The 24,040-nt window shown below is 43.4% G+C and overlaps 1 protein-coding gene across 2 annotated transcripts in view; it reads right to left on the bottom strand.

Annotated features, from left to right (window-relative positions):
* The window catches only part of KPNA1 (karyopherin subunit alpha 1), a 43,542-nt gene extending 20,699 nt beyond the window's left edge, over nt 1-22,843 (bottom strand). The window contains exons 1-6 of one of the 2 annotated variants that reach the window (XM_061638058.1): nt 22,750-22,843; nt 12,325-12,458; nt 10,559-10,666; nt 9,422-9,527; nt 6,258-6,352; nt 251-382 (exon numbers count right to left, since the gene is read on the bottom strand). In XM_061638058.1, the coding sequence (XP_061494042.1) occupies nt 251-382; nt 6,258-6,352; nt 9,422-9,527; nt 10,559-10,666; nt 12,325-12,453 (570 nt within the window). In that variant the 5' untranslated portion in view covers nt 12,454-12,458; nt 22,750-22,843. Of the gene's footprint in view, nt 1-250; nt 383-6,257; nt 6,353-9,421; nt 9,528-10,558; nt 10,667-12,324; nt 12,459-22,420; nt 22,586-22,749 lie in introns of those variants that run through there. The other variant, XM_061638049.1, reaches the window with a different exon arrangement.
* Nucleotides 22,844-24,040: the final 1,197 nt, after the last annotated feature.

Raw genomic sequence — 24,040 nt, 5'->3', positions numbered from 1 at the left:
GATTCCTTATCTCTGGTGTAGGCATTTGTTTACCATCTTTTAAGAACAGATGAGAATCAGCAGCTGGACCCAGGCTAACTGGCTTGAAACTGTAGCAACAGGAGGAAACCCAAAGACTTGTGCTATTCACAGAACGGGAAGCATGGCAATAACCCACACTTTCTCCTCTTTCCACTTCCCCCTGCTGACAAGAGGTTTCATTTTCTCTGGACTACAGTCTCCATACTATTTTGCCTATTCAGACACTAACCTGTTCTTGCACATCTTCAAATTCTGAGCTGAGTAGCTCTATGAAAATAGGAACAGCTCCTGCTTGGATCACAATCCGAGTCTGAAGGGAATTTCCGGAGGCAATGTTAGTCAACACCCAGGCAGCTTCAAACTGGAACAGGAGACAGAGGAAGCCATTTGTCATTAACTGTTTGCCTAAGACATGATGTTGAAACAAAGTCTACACTAACTTGGGGTAGCTGCAGGGTCATGCACTGGGTGGTCAGAAATGGCAACAAGCTAAGCCATCTAGCAGACGCATTAAGCATCTTTCCTCCCCCTCTGCTCATCTACTTTCTATAGGATGCCCAATCCTGGAAATAAAATCACATATCAGACAAAAGCAGGTAAGCTGCAATTAGTATTAATTAAAAACTGCCTGTAACAGGAGGAGTATATAGATAATAACAGAGTCTAATGCAAATCTAATTTTTTCTTGGTATTTCAAACTGAAGAAGTTTGTTGAGATATAATTTGAAGAGATCATATCCCACAATGCTTCAACATTAAAAATAGCCCTCTTTTAAAAGCATTGCTAAATACAAAGGAACACAACAAGTAACCCTGACAAATTTACTTTTGCTTGGTACACTTTATAAGGGCAACTCAGGTTGATGTAATATGATGGCTAAGAGATAGACCTAAAAATCTGGGATTTGAACCTTGCCTTTTTCATAAACTCACAAGCTAAACTTAGGGCAAGTCTCTCTCAGCCACTTGTATTATCATCACCACTCCCTCTAACTGTGAACTCAGATCAGCTAGTGCCCACAGAAATGGGCCAAGAAACAAGAGGGAAGTATGAGCATGCTTGGGGAAATCTGGAAGTTTGCAGAAGTACAATAAACTCTTTTTAAAAACACAAACCACAAACCTAAGGGGACAAACCACTCCACAACAGCCCAGTGAGGGGTAAGCATGTTTAGTAGCCACAGACTACTAATTGCAGTGGCTTGGAGGGAATAGGTCCCTGCGCAGAAGCTGCAAATCATACTTGTTCCCTCTAGTAGCCGACTCCAACTGGAGCCCAAAGGAAGTATCCCTCCCCCTGCCCTGCAAAAAACAACAACAGCCCAGTGAGGACTCGGAATGCTCAATGGCGTGCAGGAGCTTCAGGAGTGTCCACAAACCGAGAGTTGGGAGAGTGAGTTGACCTGCTTGAATCTCTTACAGCCTATCGTATCCTGAAGGAAGGCATAGCTGGAACTCTAAATAGGAACACCCCTATTAAGTATTACAGATGGGTTGTAATGTTTTGTTCCTTCTAATAAGTACTCAAACATCTGAGTTTGCTATCAGGGCATTCAAAAATAAGATAGGGGCTTCTACATATTTAGGGAGTTCTCCCGGTAGAGAAAAATATGTTTTTGTGCAGATAGGGGCTTCTGTATGAGCCTAACAATTATGTATACAGCGAGCAACGCTTTGAGAAACAGAATGGCAGTAAGGAGGAGGGGAGCACTCTCTTAGGGGGTGGGAACACAGAGCAACATTTTGTTCAAGGTCACTCTTGTGGAGATAATAATGGTGACATACCTTACATGGTTGTTCTAAGGTAGCCTTCTCCAACCTGGTGCCCTCCAGCTGTTTTAGACTATAAATCCCATCAGCCCCAGCCTGCACAGTTGTGCTGATGAGAGCTGTAGTCCAGAACATACAGAGGGCACCAGGCTGGAGAAAGCTGTTCCACGAACTGCAACAAGATCATGCACTTGAAACTCTCTTCAAGTATTATGTTACTGCTAAGTTAGACATTTTCAGCCTTATCCTATGAATGTTTATGCAGCAGGAAGCCCTACTGAATTCATTTGGGCTTATTCCCCAGTCAGTGTATACTTAATTGCAGTTTAGAAGTTAAGATTAGGCCTATTTATCAGACCATATCTCCCTGTATGAGCCTGCCTGGGCCCTGAGATCCTCAGGAGAGGCCCTTCTCTCAATACCCACATCTTCTCAAGTACGACTAGTGGGGACGTGTGAGAGGGCCTTCTCGGTGGCTGCCCCTAGGCTTTGGAATTCCCTTCCTAGGGAGGTAAGAATGACCCTGTCATGGCCCCGTCAGAGGACTCCTCAGATGAGGACGACTCGGGAGTAACAGCAGCAGACCCAGGAGCAGCAGGAGACACGGAGGAGCCTCCTGAGAATCCAGCTCCTTCTGCCCCTCAGCTGCAGAGCACCCCAGGGACAGCAGAGGCCCTGCAGCCAGACACAGACAGTGAACAGGATACTCCCTCCTCACCTGCAGAACGCAGACAGCAGAAGGTCAGGCAGAAGAGAGGCAGGCCTGTCTCCTTAAGGCCCAAACGCTGAGGGCTCACACCTGCTGTCCATCCTGCTCTTTATAAGGCACACCTTGGCTGCAGCTTGTTGTTGACTGCAACGTCAGGCGTGGCTTTATGTAGACCTAGTTTTCCTGCAGCATCTCTTTGACTGACCTCCTTGGCAATTGATCCCGGACCTCCACTGACCTCACTTCTGGACTTCTGACTCGGCAAGTATGCTTCGGATAGGCCTGGCTGATTTACAACCCGACTGCTGGCTAAGGACTTTCCTTCCCTGCCAAAGACCCAGGAATTTCCAGCCCCCCCTGACACTGCTGAGGCAGTGTAGAGCTGACAGACCCCCTCTTTGCAGTCCTTCCGCCAACAAGCAAAGACCTTCCTATTCCTTTGGAATTGAAGGCTAAGGATAGGGCGTGAAGGGTGCTGCATTGCTAATGTCTATTATATCATTTTTAAACTAGTTTGAACTTTTTTAGTTATATGTGTGTATGGTTTTAATATTGGAAATAGTTTAATCTTATTTTAATGTAGACTTTGTATGTTTTTAATTATATGTATTTTTTATCGGGAAGCCGCCATGAGTTCCAGTTTTGGAAAAATGGTGGGGTATAAATAAAGATAAGGATAATAATAGAATATGGATAATTGCCTATGAATTGTGGAGGGGGGAGAGATACCAATGATTAATTATTAGTATTAGTATTATTTTACAATCCTTGGAAAGACCAAAGGAATGGACAGGGGAGGAAGTAGGTTGATCATCTCTATCCTTTCTAAGCCCCAGTGATGTGCATATGCAGACATCCCACTTTACTAGTAACAGGGAGTGATGTTGCAACATCACACAAAAAAGAACAGCCAGGAGAGGTGTCAGAAACGTACAAGATTGTTATTGGGGTTTTTTTTAGAACAGGCTACTGCAAGGACAAGGACTGTTGCTCAGTGGCAGAGCATCTGCAGCAGGTCCCTGGTTCAATCCCCACTGGCATCTCCAGGTAGGGCTGGGAGTGACTCCCTGTCTGAAACCTGGAGAGCTGCTGCCAGTCAGTGTAGACAATGCTGAGCTAGATAGACCACTGAGTCTGACTCAGTCAAGGCAGCTTTCTATGTTACTAAGGCAAAGAAATAAGTAATTAAGACTGGTCCTCCTAGGTACATTTTATCACATGTAGAGGATATGCCCAGTTATTAAAGAAGTTTGGTCTACAGTATTTTATGAAACTTATCACTGGACAGGATCGGACTCCGAACTCTCTTAAGGCTCATCTTGTGCTCCTACCTGCCATCACTCTGCTTTTAGCAGAGACAGACATGTTTTATCAGTCACACACTCTACTGCAATGCTGCCATTAGGGACTCTGCCTTATTCCTTCTCAACCTTTGCTAACAAATGTCCAGGTATACAGTCAACCCCTCTGTGTATCTCTATACAGTAGGGCCCTGCTTTTTGGCACCCCGCTAATACGGTGTTTGGGGGAGCTCCTGTGACACTTCCTTCCCTGGCTCTCCCTGTCAGGTTCCTACCTGCGCGTGGCTACTGCCTGTCACTAGGCACCACCAGGGACTCCACCAGTCCGGACCGCACTCTCTTATGGTTTACCTATCCGCCCTAGCACAGATCTCAACAGATCCCCCTGCTAGGCAACCACCAGTAACGTCCCAATACTAGTATTCCCAGAGACTCTGAATACTGGTATTGTTATTCTCTTCACCGCTGCCACCATTTGTTACAGTTCCCCTTCAGCCTTGGTCATTACCTTACCCTCCCTTCTGGTCTGTGAAACCCCAGCCAAGGATCAGGCCTTTGGTAAACCAAATTAAGTATTTATTACAGATAACAAAGCTAACAAGATTAACAAGATTTCTTCTTAAGGCACATAAGCATATGGTTTTACTCAATACTAATCCGAACTCCACCTCCCTCCTGGTAAACAACTCTCTAAACCCCACCAAGCAATCCACTCTTTCTCTTCTCCCCCCAGATTCCACAATTCACCACCTCACATTCACCCAGATTTACCTGTCATCCTTTCATTTATACTGTCAGCCATTTTAAACATTCAGCCAATCATCAAGCATTCTATTGCCCATTCACTCCCCCTCCTCTTTCACTACTTACCATGTATACTCTAAACAACCAGCACTTACCATATATACACTAATATATAGGAACATCACAGCTCCCCACACTCCCACTGATAGCTGTCAGCTGGGGTGCGGCAGCTGGAATACAGTAGGGCCCCACTTTCCGGCAGTTTTCACTTTTCGGCGGGGGCCTGGAACGTAACCTGCCGTATAAGTGGGGCCCTACTGTATCTCGAAAAGATCACAGCCCTGGATTGATCCCCTGGAACCTGTTACAGTTACTCTCTAGGGTAAACTCCACTGCCACCATTTGATACCATTTCCACCCTTTATGTTTTGCCATCACTTGTACTCTTTGCGCTAGCTGGCCAAGAGCAAGGTGTGATTTAAATACAGATTTATTTAACAGAAGTTATGAATGAAACAAGAATACTTTTTAACCCCGCTTCTTAAGCGTGAGGTTACAGGTTGTTGTTCTTCAGTTCATACAAAGCACATTCGCTAAGTACAACCCTGCTTCACTACCCACTACTAACCACCCTTCCAACTCTATCCCTCTCAAGTCTACGCCCCATCTCTTCCACGTCAATTCCCTGTCAACTGACAAGCACTCCAAAATAAACAATCAACCCTCAGACACTCAACCAATCACAAGCCAGCCTACACCAATATTGTATCTCACTCATTCTCCCCTCCCATTACTCATCACTTAGCTTATTCATTCTAATATTTTAACTCACCGTATATAATACAAACTCATACAACACTTCAACCTAAAAGTGTGGAACATCACAGCCCTCTTATCAGTCGTCCCTGACAACGACACCACTGTGCTCTTTAAAGATTTATTCATTTCTCTCTTTGCAGCAGCTTGTACAGTAATTGTGCAAAACTGGAAACAAATTAATAGTAACCTGGCCGAGGAGCAGTACACCCACATTTGGACTACAGCACTCATGGAAAAATGAACTAAGCAATGAAGGAGAAGGAATGATCCCACCAAGGACACATGTTATGGGCAGTGGTTCTGCTTCATACAGTTTATAGCAGGTAAGGAACATGGCTGCCCCTCCCAACAACTCACACCTCCTTCTGGAAGGATAATTTGCATCTCTCTACTTTGCAGTGCTGTGTTATCAGTTTATGAGACTTCTGATTTTCACCTGATCCTTGTATTGATTTGTGTGATGAAACACTGGCAAAGATGTACAATTTGTTTTCCAATAAGCCCCTTTTTCATTGGAAATGTTAGCACAGCTGTATTCCATGAGTCTTTCTTTGACTGCTTATTTGGTGTTATATTCCCCTGTATAATTTAATTGTGTCTCTGTGTGTGGTACTGTATTTTTCTTGGTTTTTCTAAAATGATAAAACCTTAAATAAAAAATATTCTTTTTTAAAAAAAGAAAAGACTGGCACTCCCAACAGAGCATCTTCCCCGGTCTTGGTGGGATTTCATGAAGGATATATTCTAGCTAAGTCTGAAGGCTAAACCTGATGAGTCCTCCAGATAGACAAAAGTTCACTGCAAGAGCCCACAGGTCTTTAATTGAGCCAGTCCCACCTCTCATTTACTTTAACTACCAAAGTCCATTCTACAAACTGAGGAATGGTACATACCTGTAAAGTGCAGTTTTCTTTCCGTTTGAGGAACTCTACAAACCTGGGCACTACACCTGGTGTACTGATGACCTCATCTATAGGAGGATTTGGTTCTGTTTAAAGGTAGAAAAAGCACAAGGATAACAGAGTAGGTTTTTCCATTCTTTTAGTGAAGGTATGTGTTCATACAAGAAACAGATAGAAAATGCAATTTAACACCTGGACAACTGATCTCATGACTTTAAGAATGGAGGATACAGAAGATCACATCTATACCTGGATCTGCAAGGTATTTTCCTACCTGCAAGGAGTTTCTTGTTGCTTAGGGAGAGGTGACATTTCCCATTCAGAAACAGGTAACAGGGTTTTTTCTAAATTAATTGAATTGATACCATCAGTCAATTCACGTGGGAATCGCATGTTCCCTAAAACCAGCCCCAGGCAGCAGCCTGACCGCTGAAGCAGCTGACGTTTCTGAACACTCTTCAGAAACAATCCAGTGTAAAGTAGTTCAACAAGTTGTAACTAAGGCAAGTGCCAACATGGCCAATTCTGACAACTACAGGAGGTAGTGCAGTTGGTGCACTAGCCTCAGCTGTGAAAAAGCACTACAGGAATACCCCGCTATACGGACCTTCACTTTAAGGACACTCACGAGTTTGGACATACTTACAGCAGCACCATTCCCGTTTACGTACGCTCGCTTCGCAAGAACGGACACTTAACCTTTGGTTGTGGCCTGTTCTTTTGGTGCGTGGGGGGTGGTGGAAAGAGACGCAACCGCGCGATTGCGATCAGCTGAGAGGCGTGGTGGCGCAGCAGCAGAGGCTTTAGCGCGGGGCTTTGAGGCTCCACATGAAGGAGAGGTGGCACAGTGGCGGCGCAAGTGAAAAAATGTACATTAAGTACATTTTTGGTTTACGTATTCGCTCTGGACCCATTGCGTACGTTAATGCGGGGTATTCCTGTACTGGCCACTGCAGAGATCCGGGCATCAGGTTCATGGCTGGATCCAGGAATCTACCCAAACTATGAACCTCATCAAAGACAGACTGAATCCCTGTTCCCTTATCCAACATTCTACTGACAAGGAGTACCTTGTCTGGATTAAGTTTCATTTTTTCAGCCTTGAACAACTTCCTCAAATTTAGACGGAAAGGAAAAATAGAGCTGGGTGTCATTTGCATATCGGTCGCATTGAACATCCAAATTCCAGACAATCTCTTCCAGTGTTTTCATGCAGCTGTTAAATAGCGGACAAGATGGAGGAAGACCACATGCAGTCCCCAGTTTCTACTGGTAGGGGGAGGAACTGAAATGATCTAGCAGAGACACATTCCCCTTATCCACTCAGCCAGCCCCCCTCTGGCAGGTTTTATAAGCTTTTATATACCAGGAAAGGCAAGGGCTGAGCACACCATGGTCTCACTTATGGTTCACACTATTAGGCCGCACAAAACAAAAAGTATCCATTACAACAGGACAAGCAAGTGCCAAAGTAATATCATTTGGACCTCTACTACTCGTGGCAGTCACAGTTGGCATGGATATAAACAAGTTTTATCTGTTGTGCAAATTGGTCACAGAAGGGCAGAGTGATTATTACCATCTCATGGACCAAGATGTTAACAAGCCCTCGACCACCTGCAAAACCTCCACTGGATAACTCTATGCAGATGCAATGGTGGCTGAGTGGTATGATTTCTTTGCCGCCAACACCACCACAAAGTTGCTTCTAAAAGGATACCTAAAGTACCGGGCCAAGTTCAAGGTTCTGGATTTGGTGTACAAAGCCCTACCTAGCTTGGAACCAAGGTACTTGAAAGATCGTCTTACCCCTTATATACCCAGCTGATCACTATGCCCTGCAGATGAGGGCCTCCTGCAGATACCATCTTACCAGGAGATCCATTCCGCACAACATAGGAAGTGAACCTTTAGTGTTCTAGCACCTACTCTTTGGTAACACTCTCCCCATAAATATTAGACAGGCGCCACCTCTGTTACCGTTTTGGTGCCTACTGAAGACCTTCCTCTTTCAATAAGCCTTTTAAGTAGAGACCTTATCCCAGTCAGCACCTGTGTAGGAATTACTTTTTAAGATGTTTTTAAAGTTTTAAAGATGTTTTAACATGTTTTTAAAGATGTTTTGTTTTAATAGATTTTAGAGTGTTTTTAGTTGTTCTGTTTGCCACCCTGGGCTCCTACTGGGAGGACGAGTGGGATATAAATTAAACAAACAAACAAACTAAAGACTGTCTCATCTCCTAAATACCCAATCAAATCATTGTATTCTTCGTGAGAGGGCATCCTGCAGATAACACCTTATCAGGAGTTTCGTTCCACACAATGCCAGAAATGGGCATTTGGGGCAGTGGCACTTATCCTTTGGAACTCCCTCCCATCATATAACAGGCAAGCATCATTGCTATTGTTTGTTCGGCGCTTGAAGACTTTCCTCTTTCAACAAGCCTTCTAAGTGGAGATTGTTATCCCAGTCAGTATCTGTAATGGATTTGAAATTGATTTTATATATGATGTTGTTTAATTGTTTTGTATGTAATTCATTCTGGTTTTTTATATAAGTAATTGTTTTACATATGTTTTATTGTATTGTAAATCACTTCAAGGTGTCTCATAGGAAGCAATAATAATAATGAGGAGGAGCAGAGGCCAAGAAAACTTTGCTAGCCTGCATAAATGTTTACTAGTCTGCTGAGTGCTGGCAGAGGAGGAACAAAGAGGCCCATCCCTCCCTCTAGTAGCTTTCTGCATGTCTATGCTGGGCAGACTGGAGGGGTGGAGTTCTCCACCCTTCCACCACCATCCTGAACATTTGCCTGCATAGCTGCTTGTCACTAATAGCTACTAGGCAAGGGCTTAAATATAAGGCTGCTCTAGCCTGCATTTGATCAGAGTAGTTCTAAATCTCCTGCCAACATCATTCTAGTCACTCTTCCACTTGTCCCACTGACCCCAGCTCTTGGTGGGCATTGGCTGATATGGAGGTTATAGGAGAGACTGTGAGAAATATGCTCCTAGTGATGCAAGAACAAACAGGGGGTTCAGGGGACACAGAAAAGTTAGTGGCAACAACCTCCCTAATATGCTGTCATTTTTACTTCTTGGAATGTAAATAAGAACACAAGGCAAGCTTTTTCATAAATACTTCTAACTCTCACCTTTTGAGAGAAGTTTTCGGAATTTCTGGGTGGCTGAGAGCTGCTGTTCAGGACTATTAGAGAAAATCATCTCAGTCATATCAGATGTGATCACCGCATTCTGCAACTACAAAGGGGAAAATATTGTTACTTTTGCCTCAAATACGAGGGCACTGTGTAAGTTTAAAGAAGGTATGCAACAAAAGTGCAGAGTTGGAAGAGAGTAACAGTATGTACATTGTTCTTTTTACAATCTGATCACAAAATTCAGTTTCTTCTCAGAATTCTAATTGCAAACAGGAGCAGTAGAGAACAATTCTGACTGAGACTGCAGCAGGGCCAAAGGGTTAAAGCCTTCCTTCCCCCCTGCTGATAGTCTTGATGTGCCCCTCACATACCAGCTGTTTAACAAAAATCACCTACATATTCCCAAATTATGTGACACCTAGGTCTAGCTCCAAATGTTTCCAAGGCATCCACATAACACCAAACTTAAGGAACTGATTCAGGCTTGCACTAAAAAGCCCTAAGAACTGACTTCTTCATAATACTTCTCAAATTTTTCGTAACAATGGGTTTATAAACTGCTTGAAGGAAGTGGAAAAGAGGTATATAATTATACAAAAAATTAGATAAGACAATCTGTTAGTGGAAGAGAAGAGCAAACCAAATCCCCCTTGCTGGGAGGCAGGGAGGTTGGAATGAGTGGAGGCGTCCCTCTACCTAGCTCCCAGCTAAGCCAGCCTCCCACAGTCATGAGTGCTAACCTCCCATTTCTGCTCACCAAATTTGCTAGCGGGCCACTGGCAGGATCTCTGCTAGCAGGGGACCCCATCCAGATGTGAATGCTGTGCTATCTGTGCTGCTGCTCCACCTTCCACCCTAGCCGCCATGAGCAGCAGGACTGCAGATGTGGCAATGGCTCCACTGTTTTATAAAGCCCCACAGGTGGGCCCAAAATTTGGATTGCTCCCTTAATATATCTTTTCCAGGGTACCTTCAATGGTAAAGCGCAACACCCTCTGCCAGATATACACAACCTGGGCACGTCCAAACAATTTGAGGTGAATCTCATTTCACAGAAGCGTTGCACCCTCAGAAATTACAGTTGGCACTACAGAAAAAGCAAACTCCGAATGCAGTCTTTGTTCCACTTACAGAAGTCATTTCCATGTTATTGATCTGAGTTTCATGGAATCCGCCATCTGACATAACTTCTTCTTCAGCTTCTTCATCAGCTGTGGCAACATTTCTACGTTTAAACAACTGGAGAGAAATATGGACAGAGATGCACCGGGGTTACACCTAACAGTATATCTACATTTAGATATAACTGAGGATCATAACTTATGAAACACTGCATAATAATCACAGAGTGGGGCTACAGGGATCTGAGTTCTTGGGGCCTACCACATATTCAGCAGTGATAGAGACAAGCAAAGTAAATGCTGGAAAGGACATCAACATAAACAATGAAAACACTGGGAGGAACAGAGAATATGCAGTAAAGTATGTTATATATGCTGGTCAGGGGAAGGCCGTATAAACCTGGGGTGGTATGAAAATGACTGTACACTCTTTGTAGTTCTTTGTCTCCTTTGCACAAATCCTAATTGTGTATTAGGGGATGGGCAAGAGCTGAAATGGTGAAGAAAAGACATATTCTTGGTTGTATAAACAGAAGACAGGGTGGACCTTTTTTAAAGAGAAGCAGGATATTCTATTCTATTCTAGCTGAACAATTATCTACGGTACTAGTTTTCAAACACTGTTCCAGGAAACCCTAGATCTCCTGGAAATCTTCTCAGGGATTCACCAATACAAAACCCAGTAATTATGAGCAAGCTTTCCTATAGGACAGCTTGTCCACCTCTTTGCTCTTCAAAAGAATGAGCAGGGGATAGTTGGACTAAGCCCAACAGGCATGGCTAGTGCCTTGTAGACACTGAAAAATGTACTCTAGAGTTCTCCCAGCATTCTCTGTTATGTGCAAGGATTTCTCTGTAGAGAAGATTGACAGAGAAATGGTTCTATGAGGTTAGAAAAGTTCAAAACCGCTGAGTTGGGGCAACCACATAAGGGCCACACTCCAGTAGTATACCCTCAAGAGAACAAAAACGGTTGGAAAATCTGGATTTCAGAGATTAAGCTTGCAGCCTTCATGCTAAAAGAAGTCTGTGCTGGAGCAACAAGGAGAGGACTGATACCTTATCAATGACTAAGGTTAACCTACTGTTCTTACAGTTCAGTCAGGCTATTGGCAGAGGACAAATCCACCTTGCTTTGCAAGCTTTCAGAAGCAGACTGACCTAACTAATTATTCATCATGACAGGGACCTAAGAGGACCTGTCACTTCGAAAGAAAGATATCTGACCATGACAAAATTGCCTGTTCAATGACCAATGCAATATACAAAATTCCAGTATGCACCCACATGTGTGGGGCCAATTTATTTGGCTATCATTGATATCAAGTAGCCCTGGGTCAGCCCGGAAGACACACAGCAATATGTGGATGTAGATTAATCACCCAGAACAAACAGCCTGGGGGACATAACTTCCAAGTTCAGCTCAGCCAGGAAGTCTATTGTGCAGCAGTGCTGCTGATACCTTGACAAAATATTCATTTTATCCTGGTACTGCCAGCACTAGAAACACATGCCAGTGCAAAATAACTGGGCAGAATGTATTTACAGCATCAGTCACTCACTGGAAGTCAGAATGGCAGAGATAGTTGGCTTTTCAGGGCTGACAAATGGGATGCGCAATGTTCTCACCTTCCCCTGACCCTATGAGTTTAGAGTGGGAGAAGGCCTTGGGTGCTCCTCCCCCCAACCCATCGATGGGTAACGCCCAAGCCAGGAGATCCCACATTTGTATATGGGATTTCCCATTTTCGCTGCATACAGAGGGTTACAGTGTACCTGTTCCTCTCGTTTCTGCTTCCGTAGCTGAAGGCCTTCTTCCTCACGCCGGCGGCGCATTTCATCAGGATTCAGAGACTTGTTCTTATAGCTCTTCAGTCGAAAGTTCTCTTTTCCTGAAGTTGTCATGGTTTCTAAACGGTAATTGATTAGAAAGAAAATATAGGTCAAATTAGCTTTTCTGTTCAGTGACATGTAACTTCAATCCTTCAGCCGAATTCTTTATTGACTTTAACACCACCAGTAGATTCCTTTCCAGTCCTACATTCCATTACAAGAAGTATAACATGTCAATGTGAAGTATCAAGAGGGTAACTCCACCCCCAGTCCAGCGAGCTCACTTGGCTAAGAGACATAGCAGATCAAAACATTCTGATGCAGATCTAACTTTAAAAGTGTGATGACAAGCCTACCGGCATAAAGACAGAAGACCAGAACATCTGCACTTGGAACAGTTCTATCTAGCTCTTTTTTAATCTTTAAGCACCCTTAAGTACCCTGAAGGTGCTTAGGGAATTTCCCTAATTCCTGGCTAGAGTTAACCCAAAGAGGCAAAAATTAGATATTCTTCCTGCAATATTTATTTAAATTAGTATGGAACGTTTTATCTTAGAATGGACTTTCCCAGGCTGACTTTATACACCTTACCACTTTCTTTTTGGATTACTGTATCTATCTAAATGTTTATCATGGTTTGGCTGCAGCTGCTCTAAATCCTAGAAGCCAAATGATCAGTACCATTTTCTGAACCCTGCTTGGTAATTATACCCAAATCAATCAGTGAAACAATGCTTCTATTTATTATTTTGACCTTTGTATGGTATGTTTTCCCAATTCCTTTCTACCGCAAGCTATTTCATTTAATAAGAGTCATCTTCTTGCTCCAGGAAACCCCTTTATGTCTAGATTAACAAGGGGAAACCAGAACTGCGGTTTGGACAAACAGGGATGACTCAATGCTCATTTGTGGGGTATCTAAAGGGACTGTAACACCTCTGATGGGGGCAGCTGTTGAGAAATAGTACTTGCTAACAGATCAAACATTTTAAATGGGCTTGGTCCTGGGCTAGTGCTCTCAAGAGTTTAAAGGTAACAGGCAGTGGAGAAAAACAACCTTATAGTTGTCGTAAGAATAATAGTGAATATGGATTTCAGATTAAGTAACCATTCTTGCACCCATGTAGCTTCAAGTTCTCTTCAGCAGAAAACCTTTGCTCTACCTCTCTATAAACTATCCCCCAAGAATTGATAAGACAGCAAAATTCTGTGCAGCAAACACAATTTGAAATACCTTTTAATATTTAACTGATATTTGCCCTAATTTGTGTTCTCACTAATTCCAGTAATTCTGGACCCACTGATTTAACCCTGCTTGAAATAACATTTTTACACAACTATGAGCAAACATGTAGCACTTTGGATACATACATGGAATTCAGTTCCACTGAGATAAAGTCATTGTGATTAGGATCGCAGTGTTAGTAGTTCTCCACATCATGAATTTCATTCACAGAGGGTTCCTGCAAGTCACTCCCGTGTGCCTACTCCCACCACCACTCGCAGAGGCGTATGACCCTGACATGGGGAATAGTTGACCAATTGCAAAGAAAGGAGGCAGATCTTGCCTTTCCTGGCAATCATCTCATCCAAGTCCCACCCACCCACGCACACCCACTTACTTCTCAAAGGAACTATGCTTTGCAGGCAGCAAGGGGGGCATTTCAAATGGGACCTAAATATCCTCACCTTTGCAAGATGCATCTAACCTTCCACACACACATCTCATGCCATGAAGGGCACATGTGTTTTTAACAGAGAAAGAGAGAAGTGTTAAACTATTCTCCTTACCAGCTTTGGGTTGCAAGGAACAAAACGCACAGCAGCAACTTACTTAGATCAGCAACACGGTTTGGGTTTTTTTTTTTAGACTAAACAGCCTCAATAGTGTGTAAAGCAAGGTAGGGAATCCTTTTCCTTTGAAGGGCTTTTGACTCATGGGAAAAGTCAGTAAGAGCGGCAGCCAATGGTGGGCGGAGCTTACAGCACTGCAGGATTATATAGCACTTTCTTTCTCTGTGCCATCTCTCCCCCTGCCTTTTCTGCACCATCCCAATTCTGCAGGCAGCATGAAATTAGGGTCACATGACATAAGGCTGAGGGCTACATGTGACCTGCAGGCCACAGATTTCCCACCTCTTAATATAAGAGGCAGCCCTTATTCATATATAAATTGAAGGCAAGCTTTCTATACCACATGCTGGAGCAGAACTCTGCATCCAAATACTGTAGAAAACTACAAAGCAGAGAATAGACAGAAATAAATCACACACTTTTAAAATTTCAGATATCTCAAAACTATAATTAACAAGGAAACGTAAGTTACAATGCCCATGTGTAATTGTGGTGTGTAAACATCCCTTGTCCACATCGAAGAGGCTCAGCTTTAAATACAAATCACTTTGAGATAGCTCATAAGATACCGATGGATTCAAATGTATTCTGATCAATTATTGTTGTGGCTGCTTTATCCTCCGCTTTACCAGATACACACAGATGAACAGATCTCTAGAAATCAGGAAACCTGGCAGCTGGTGTCTTCCAGTTGATGCAGGTGAGCACAAATGGGAGGATGTACATACCAGTGCTTCAAGCCATCTTCTTCTCCCTACCAATTCCACACCATTGCAGTCTTTACATTTGCTGCTATATCTCTAGTAGAGCAGTGACCACAGAATTATCAAGTTCAAGGGGGCAATTTAAGTAGACCCACCTCTGGCCTGCAATATTAACTATGGACTATAATGTAGAACTACTGTATGCTACCCTCTCTCAGTACAGCCCTCCAACCGACAATAGGCGTATAACAATGAACTACACTGCAGGGCTGTTGTATACTGCTCTCCCAGCCTAACCTGCAATGTGGGATAAAAGCAACTGATAACACTGCACAACTGTAAATTACTTTTTCAGCTTCAGTCCAACAGGCAATGGGGGGGTCTACTAACCTCAGGAAAACACTGCAGCTTTGTTGTAAACAGAGTCTATATTCAGTGTGAACTACACTGCAGGAATGTCATAAGTTACTCTCTTCCAGCAACGGCCTCTGCAATTTGGGGACGATGTACTTCATTTCCTTCAAAATTTGTGTGTTATTAAAGAATGTTTCACATGAAATAAGAACTTAGAAACAGTACAAACTCCTATTTTCAGGTTTTCTTTGAGTGGGGTGGACACACATGCCCAATCCCAGCTACTTTAAAATCTTGGATTTCTCCATTGATGTATATGGGCAGCTCTCTTCCATCACTGGAAGCACTTCAAAACAGCTTCTCAGTGTGGACCTAGAAATGACCCACCCAGACACGGCTTATTCTTTTCCTTTGTATTTTTCTATGCTCCTATCTCAGCTGCTCCATTCTATTCCCACCACCACCACCCTCTTGGCAGTTCTCCCTCTCAGGCTCTCAACATTCTATGCCACTGAGTTATTACGGGGCTGTTTTGTTCATTTATAAAAATATTTGTATACCGCTATTTTGTTAAAATTGTCGAAGTGGTTTACAACATGTTTAAGATAACAACAACAGAATAAAAAACATTAAAAAATACAATAAAAACAAAGGTTAATTGAAGCAAAAAAAGCACGTTCATAATTCCCTGCATAAGCCTGGCAGAACAGAAAGGTTTTCAGCAGGCGCTTAAACGTTAAAACAGAAGGCGCCTGCTGAATCTCTGTTGGCAGAGCATTCCAGAGAACTGGGCCGAGGACAATGAAGGCTCGATTTCATGTCGATGTTAAATGAGCCTCACCAACTTGGGGGACGACCAAAGCTGCTCCTGCAGAAGATCTCAGTGATCGAGCTGGGACGTAAGGGTCAGGCAATTTCTAAGATACCCTGGACCTAAGTTGTTCAGGGCTTTGTAAATTATTACAGGGACCCTGAACCTGGCTCGGTAGTGGATGGGCAGCCAGTGCAGATGTTTTAAAAGTGGTGTCACATGTTGTTGGACATGTGCTCCTATCAGCATTCTGGCTGCTGCATTTTGCACCAGCTGGAGCTTCCAAGCCAGGGCCAAGAGCAGCATTAGAGAGCATTGCAGTAATCCAGCCTCAAGGTTACCAATGCATAGACTACAGAAGTCAGGCTATCCCTGTCCAGGAACAACCATAGCGATAAACCAGACAAAGCTGGTAAAAGGCACTCCTAGCCACAGAGGATACTTGGGCCTCTAGTGACAAAGCTGAACCCAGGAGTACCCTTAGGCTATGGACCTGGTCCTTCAGAGGGACCACACCCTCATCCAGAACAGGTAACCTTCCGATTTCCCGGACATGGGAACCACCTACCCAAGCAGCCTCCGTCTTCCCAGAATTCAAGCACAGTTCATTGGCCCTCATCCAGTCCACTACAGCATTCAGACACCGATCCAGAGCATGTCACAGCCTCTCCTGATTCAGAAGTTATGGAGAAATAGAGCTGCATATCATCAGCATATTGCTGGTAACTTGCTCCAAAACTCCAAATGACCACTCTCAATGGCTTTATATAAATGCTGAATAGCACTGGGGACATAATAGTATTCTGTAGAACCCCATAGCACAAGTGACAGGGGGCTGAGGAACACCCAGTGTTACTCTCTGGATGGGTAAGGGCAGAACCACCTAATACAGTGCCTCCAATACCCATCCCACTGAGTCAGTCCAGGAGGATACCAGGGTCAATGGTATTAAATGCCACTGAGAGATCAAGCATAAGTAACAGGGTCTTACTCTCCGCCTCTCTCTCATGGTAAAGGTCATCCATCAGGGCAACCAAGGTTGATTCAGTTTCAAAACCAGGTCTGAATTCAGACTGTGATGAATCTAGATAATCAGTCTCATCCAGGAATACCTCCAATTGCTCTACAACCACCTTTTCCATCACCTTTGCCAAGAAAGAGGTGTTTGGCAACTGGTCTATAGTTCTTACACTCCATTGGGTCCAGTGTGGGTTTTTAAAGAAGTGGACACACGACCGCCTTTTTAAGGGCAGTGAGCCTCACACCCTCATGCAAAGATGCATTTACTACACCTGTGATCCATTCAATCACCCCACTCCAGCTAGCTTTAAAAAGTCAGGATGGACAAGGATCTAATGAGCAGGTGGTTGGGTGCATCATTGCAAGCATCTTGTCCACATTTTGGAGGGTGGAAGGATGTCTCCCCATTCAGGTATTTCCCTTCCAGCTTCTTTGAGCTTCTGCGTATCTTGGACACCAAGTCTCCCAAAACCTCCCAGTTGTGTGTGGGTGCCACAGTTTTGGTGTTGTAATCAACATGGCTCAGATGCTCAAAATGCTATTAGAAGTGATTATGACAATGATTACAAAAGCAGTAGGAATACGTGGCCTGCTTTTACAGTCAAGGAAACAAGCAGTCTGGTTTCCAAAGAAATAGCAACTATTATTTAACATTCATAAATGATTTGGCATCAGGGGTAAGCAACAAGAGAAACAACTTTATTCAGGATGATCAAAAGCTAAGCAGCTGTTGTGAAGAGCTTCACAATGGTCCCTCCAAATTGGGTAAGTGGACAGCCAAATGTCGCATATATTCAATCTAAGTTACAGGCAAAAGTAATGCAAACTGGGGCAAAATATTAATTTCACATATAACCTGACATGAACAAGTATCAAAATTGGCTGTGATTACCCAGTAAACAAACCTCATGGTCTTAGTGGATATTAGTGGATATTAGTGGATATTAGGGACTGCTCTGGAGGCAGATGTTCAGTTTTTGAGAGCTGCTTTTATACCCTACAGATCACCCAAACAGGTCTGAAGCTTCAGGACCAACTTGCTGTGCTATGGTCCACTTCAGGTAAGACTTATTTCACTTTGAAGAAGGTTCAAATAATTCTGAAGTGGTCTGCTTCATTTTGATATACAGCTTCATCCCAAGTGGATGCACAACTCTATGTTTCTGTTAATACAGACTACAATTAGCTTTTTAAGCAGCTGCATCACACTGCTAGCTAATGTTCACCTTGTGATCAACTAAAGATTACCTAGATCCCTTTTACACGCACTGCTGCCAAGCCTTCCCTTCCCCATCTTTTTATTTTTCGCATCTAAATGAAACATTTTACACATTTGCCTCTGTTGAATTTCATATAGTTGGTTTTGGCCCAGTGTTCCATCTGTCGAGAATCCTGATTCTGTCTTCTGTGGTGTTAGTTATCCTTCCTAGCTTTATCTGCAAATATGATAAATATACCCTCAACCTAGCCATTTATAAAAAAATTGAACAGCACAGGGCAAGAACAGAGTCCTGTGGCACTGAGCCATTATGAACGCTTTATGGGTACAGCTGTTCAACCAGCTGTGGTGCTACCTAACAGTAATATAATCCAGCTCACATTTTGTCATGGGAGTCTCTGTCAAATACTTTGCTGAAATAGCGCTATATTATGTCCAGGACACTGCCATGGTCTACCAAACTAGGAACTGTCAAAAAAGAAGATAAAGTTGGTCTGACATGATTTATGCTTAATAAACCCATCCTGGTACTCAGAAACCTGCCACTTAATAAGCTGTTCTATAATTTTGCTCTGTAACAATGTCAAGCTGACAGGTCTTCACTTTTCCTTTTCTCACTTTTTGAAAATAGTGACATTTGTCTTCAAGTCTTCTAGCACTTCATCTACTATGAATTCTCAAAGATTACAGATAGTGACTCTGAAATAACGTCCACAAGCTTTCATCAGCCTTGGGGTATAAGTCATCTGGTCCTAGAGATTTGAACTGGGAATTCTCTAACCATCTTTTTGCCCATCTTGGGCTACAAATCCATCCTGTTGAGTATTAGGCTTCAGTGGTCATTTCTCCAGGCAAGTGTAGGGGATCTATTAGGAAGGTTCACCCAAGATGTTAATAGATCCTGATGGTTTTCAGGGGGACTTGGGGTGTGTGTGTTCTGGCTGGCATGACTGCTGCTCCTATCAAAGTTCTGCTTTATCTATGAAATGTCAAAACAACACAGACAATTAACATAATTGTTCCCAAATGCCCCCTCCTGCTTCATGGTAAGCATGGTACGCTTCATGGTATGCATCTGAACTGAGGGCAATGAAGCAAGCCGGGAGACAACTAGAACATAAGCAGATGAAAAATCAAGAAGAATCCAATCAAACAATAGCATGGACTTGTTATTAAGCAGCAAAGAATTCCACCCACACACACCAGCTTCATTTCAGCTGGGTTCAGGCCTGGTTCTGACCATAAAACTGGTCGCTCTATGGGATCTCTGTTGGGAGAGAATCACTTGCCAAAGTGATGGAAGTGAGTATGTTTTGCCCTCAAAATGTGGCAGCTCTTAGTCATGGATAAGATCTCAACATATTAAAGGAACAGCCAACCATTATTTTTTGTGGATGACTTTTTGGAAAAGTGGCTCCAGTTTCTTAGCTAAGTGAACTTAGCAAACCAATGCACAAACAACCATTTTGCTTTAACTCAATAGGAGGCAGGGTGGGATATATAATAAATAAATAAAATCCCTTCTAATTTGTGGTATAATTTCTGTGTCTAACCATCCTAACAGAATGTGAGGTTCCAGTGGTATAAAACAGCTAACAAGCACTTTAGTTTAATTGTATTTTGATTGTATGTTTTTCTATGTTTTTAACTACATGTAGTTTTATTTGTAAGCCGCCCTGAGTTCCAGTCTGGAAAAAGGGCGGGGTAAAAATAAAGTTTCAGTTTCAGTAATACATTAGAATATGCATATCTAGTATCATTTAGCCTTTGGGCATCTCTATCAAAGATCCTTTTAACCCCACCAGTGGTTGTCTGAGCACTGATTTTTAATATTATACATTTTGACTGGAGTATACCATCTTGGTATAATCTTGAAAAAAAGTTGTAGGAAGAAACCACTGTAGATGAGGAGCATCTCTACCTCCTCCTCAGTTTGTGTTTCTATGTCCTGAGACTATCTAGTGACACAGGATAGTGTCCTTTCACACATGGGACTCTTAACAGGTTATATCAAGTAGATAGTTCCTTTTGACTGGATAAATTGTTTGGCATAAGGTTTGACAACCCAATAAGGCTACAGACACCTGCACTGTGAACCAAGTGATGTGACTGTAAATATGGATAGCATCTTTTAATTTAGTTTACATCTCTCCCCTTAAAAGAAGTATGACCTTCTTCACTGCTTTTTAAACCTCATAACCTGCTTCATAATTGAAAATAATCTACATGCCAGCCTAAAATAGCCTCGTCTACAATAGCCTTGTCCTAAAAAGGTTGAAACTGAGGAAATTTATACCACCTACCTCAGAACATCAAGGCTGAGATCACATCAGCATTAGTTTGCATTGCTTGGCACCTCACAAGAGAAAACCTATCCGAACATGATCATTCCATAGACAAGCATTTGTTAGAACATGACTCCTCTACAAAGATGCTCTTCAGGTAGAAGGCATTACAATATTAAGAGATGTGTGGCACACTCAGCTCATCTTTGGAGTTTTCCAGTTACTGTCATTCTGGGTTCACTCCCAATAATAGTTTCTACCAGTCATTCAACAGATTCTTTGGAAATATTGTTTAGAAATGAAATATAAATTTGGGCAAAATAATAATTTTCACTGGTTGCACCCTCATCAGCTATGGCAAATTTAGCTTTCTCTATTCTGTCATATCCTTTTTAATTGAGTACATCAATTTAATACAGTTATTTTTTAATCAAGCCCTGATGTGATCATAACCCCAAAATGTTTTCCACTTATTTCCTATCCCCCCCATTTGCACTGGTATTGTGATATATGTTAACAGTGTAATTCCATGTCTACTACAAAGTAAGCCCTGCTTAGTTCAATGGAACTTATTCCTAAGTAAGCCCTCCTAAACCTCCCCTTAGGTTTACTGACAGTATCTCAGACTCTTAATAGTACACATTAACACATGAAACTTAATTATACTATGGAATTACTCTCTGAAATGGTGGCAAAGAAGATTGAGGGTTTGGCACAAAAACACTATCATCTGCAAACAAGAGAATTCTCTGGTTAACCTGCCACATCTAGGGGTCCTACACTGTTGACTGCTCCCTTACTGCTTCTGCCAATTAAAAAAAATCATTCAGAGGGGACACCCCTAACCTATACTAACGTCGCAAGATCTCCAATTCCTTCCCTTCACATGACTACAGTTTCCCATACTTTGGCCCTTGTCACTAGATAAGAAGAGTACTAGAAAAGAGTGCACTCTCACTATTAGAAACTTGGTTGAATATACAAAGATGAAAAAGGGACAAAGTATTCTACAGGTAGAGCACATGCTTTGCATACATAGGTTCAATGTCTAATTAGACATTCCAGTAGCAGGGAGGGAAAGTTCCCGTTTTGGAGAGTCTGCTAGCATGATAGGATGGAAGCTCTCTATGTCTCCACACAGACAAATTTGGCAGTCTGTTTAAAGAGTGTATGTCCTTAGAGTTCACTGACACGCACCAGACATGATTTGTATGCAGAAGATCCAAGTTCACTCTCTTAAATATCTAGCTGAAACGATTTTCAGGCGAGAGGCCTTTACCCCAAACCCCAGAGGGACATGCAGTTGCAGTAGACAACGCTGTACTAGATAGGCCAAAGGCCTGACTCAGAACTAAAAAGCACCTTCATGGGTTCCTAATACCCTCACCTAGCACGTCATTCTAAAAAGCCTACAAGCAAAAGAGCGAGAGAAGTCGCTCCCGTGTTCATGGGACGCTCCCTGACACTTCTCTGCCCCACCCACAGCCCCTGCCTGCCTGCCCGCCCAACCCCCATCTCCCTGTCATTCACTAGACACGTCTCCCCACTTCCCACCCCTTGCAGAAGATCTTCAGGTGAATCACTCGCATCTCCAGTGAAACAAACAAGCCCCTGCACTCACTCACTCACTGACACGCCACCCCTCCCTCTTTCTCATCGCAGCCTCCCCCAGGCCCGGCCATGGCGCCCGGCGTTTCTCTGCCCAGCAGCCGCTCTGTCCGCAGGGCGTATGCGGCCTCCCTGGCCACACGCAAAGTCGTGTGAGCTGCCGCTGCCCTCCTGCCCCTGGTACCTGCTAGTGCGGCCGGCTAAGCAGCCGGCCCCGCGACGTCAAGGTCCTCCCTGGGCCCGAGGGGCGCACGGGCGCCTCTCACTCCTTGCGCGGCGAAGCCGGCTGTAAAAGCCGCCAGTGCGCACGCGCCAGTGCGCCAGCCATTTGGCGCAGTTTCCTGCCCCTCCCGTTGGATTTTGTCCACAGACTTATTTTCCTATCTCTATGGTTATGTTGAGGACCAGGAAGTCCTCCTCAGATTTCTAACCAGCTGCTGTTGGCGCGCAACAGGCACTGAGAAGTTCGGGTTACGGAGTCAGTTTAGAGGGCACGGGGCAGCTATTTCTTACCTGGTCAGAAACGAAGGATGGTTGCAAGGAAGAGCTGCCACTTGCCCCGCTTTTCTTGTCACTTTTAACAGGCGCAAGAGTATGAACTGGGACCTTTGCGCCTTCCGGAGGGAGAGCACGTGGAGGCCGCCTCAGCTGCTGCCGCCTCTGCATGCTTGGCAGGGAGACCTGGAGCTTCTGGGGCTGCCCAGAGAGGGCACGCAAAAATGGAAAGAAAAGCTAGCAGCTGCTGCTCCTTGCAGCTTGTCCTCTCGCTTGCTGACCTCGCCTACTCTGGACGGCGTACGATTCGGGAAGATTGCTCATTCACTCTTTTTGGGCGCCAAAGCTGCAGGTTTTCCGAGGGTTCCCCATATCTGTCGTCTGATGTCGAGTCACACAGCTGGACACCGACATCGGGCTGGGGCACCCATTTCCACTTATACTTTGTACTCGGCTGCAAAACCGATGACACTAATAGCAACGCCTCCAGTTTCCAACTGAACATCGAGGCAACCAGTGCAAACCCCACCATAGAGACTGCGAGAAGAGCAGCTCTCCTGTTTTGCATTAATTCTCCCTCCCTTCCACCCGGTACATGGTTGGAGGCAAATGGAAACCAGAAACTAAGTTTATGTGTAACTTCTTATGTGTTCCCTTGTCTGTTTTCGGTTATCAAGTGGTGAGTAGTCACCAGGTGGGGCCGAGGCGTGAGATGTCAGTCTGCACTTGCTTATCCCACACAGTATTTTATTTGCTTTTTGGTTCTCATATCAGAAGTATATGCTGAAGTGTGTTCATAATAAGTTCTGATATATTTCATCAAGAATATATAATTTTTAAAAATGGAGAGGAATGTAAGTGGTTTACTTGGGTTTTAATGTATTTATATTGATACAATGTTTATATTGTTTAGATGTTGTATTTTTATTATGTAAGCTACTGTGGGTTTTAAGGAAGAGCGTTGTATAAATGAAATAAATAATTTTGCTTGTGAAGGATTGTTATCTTTGTTTGGAAAGTATTTCTATAAACATTCAATACAGTGGTTAATATTGGCTGCACTAGAAAGCCATGAAGTACACAACTTGGCCTGGAAAAAAACAAGGTTCTTGGTAACTGTCCTGCTGGGGTGATTAGGGAAACTTTGGCTAGGAGCATGATAGCATGTGGATTGTTAAACCTAGGATGCCGAAGTGATTCTTCTCATCAAAGAAGAGGGAGAAATCCAGAATTTTGCAGCTCAATCCCATACATCTTATACTCAGAAGCAAGTCACATTGCATACATATCCCAGGTAACTGCATATAAA

Source organism: Rhineura floridana, chromosome 1, assembly GCF_030035675.1.
Source record: "Rhineura floridana isolate rRhiFlo1 chromosome 1, rRhiFlo1.hap2, whole genome shotgun sequence".
Classification (NCBI taxonomy): Eukaryota; Metazoa; Chordata; class Lepidosauria; order Squamata; family Rhineuridae; genus Rhineura; species Rhineura floridana.
Note: the sequence above shows the minus strand (reverse complement) of the source record. Positions and strands in the feature narration are given on the sequence as shown.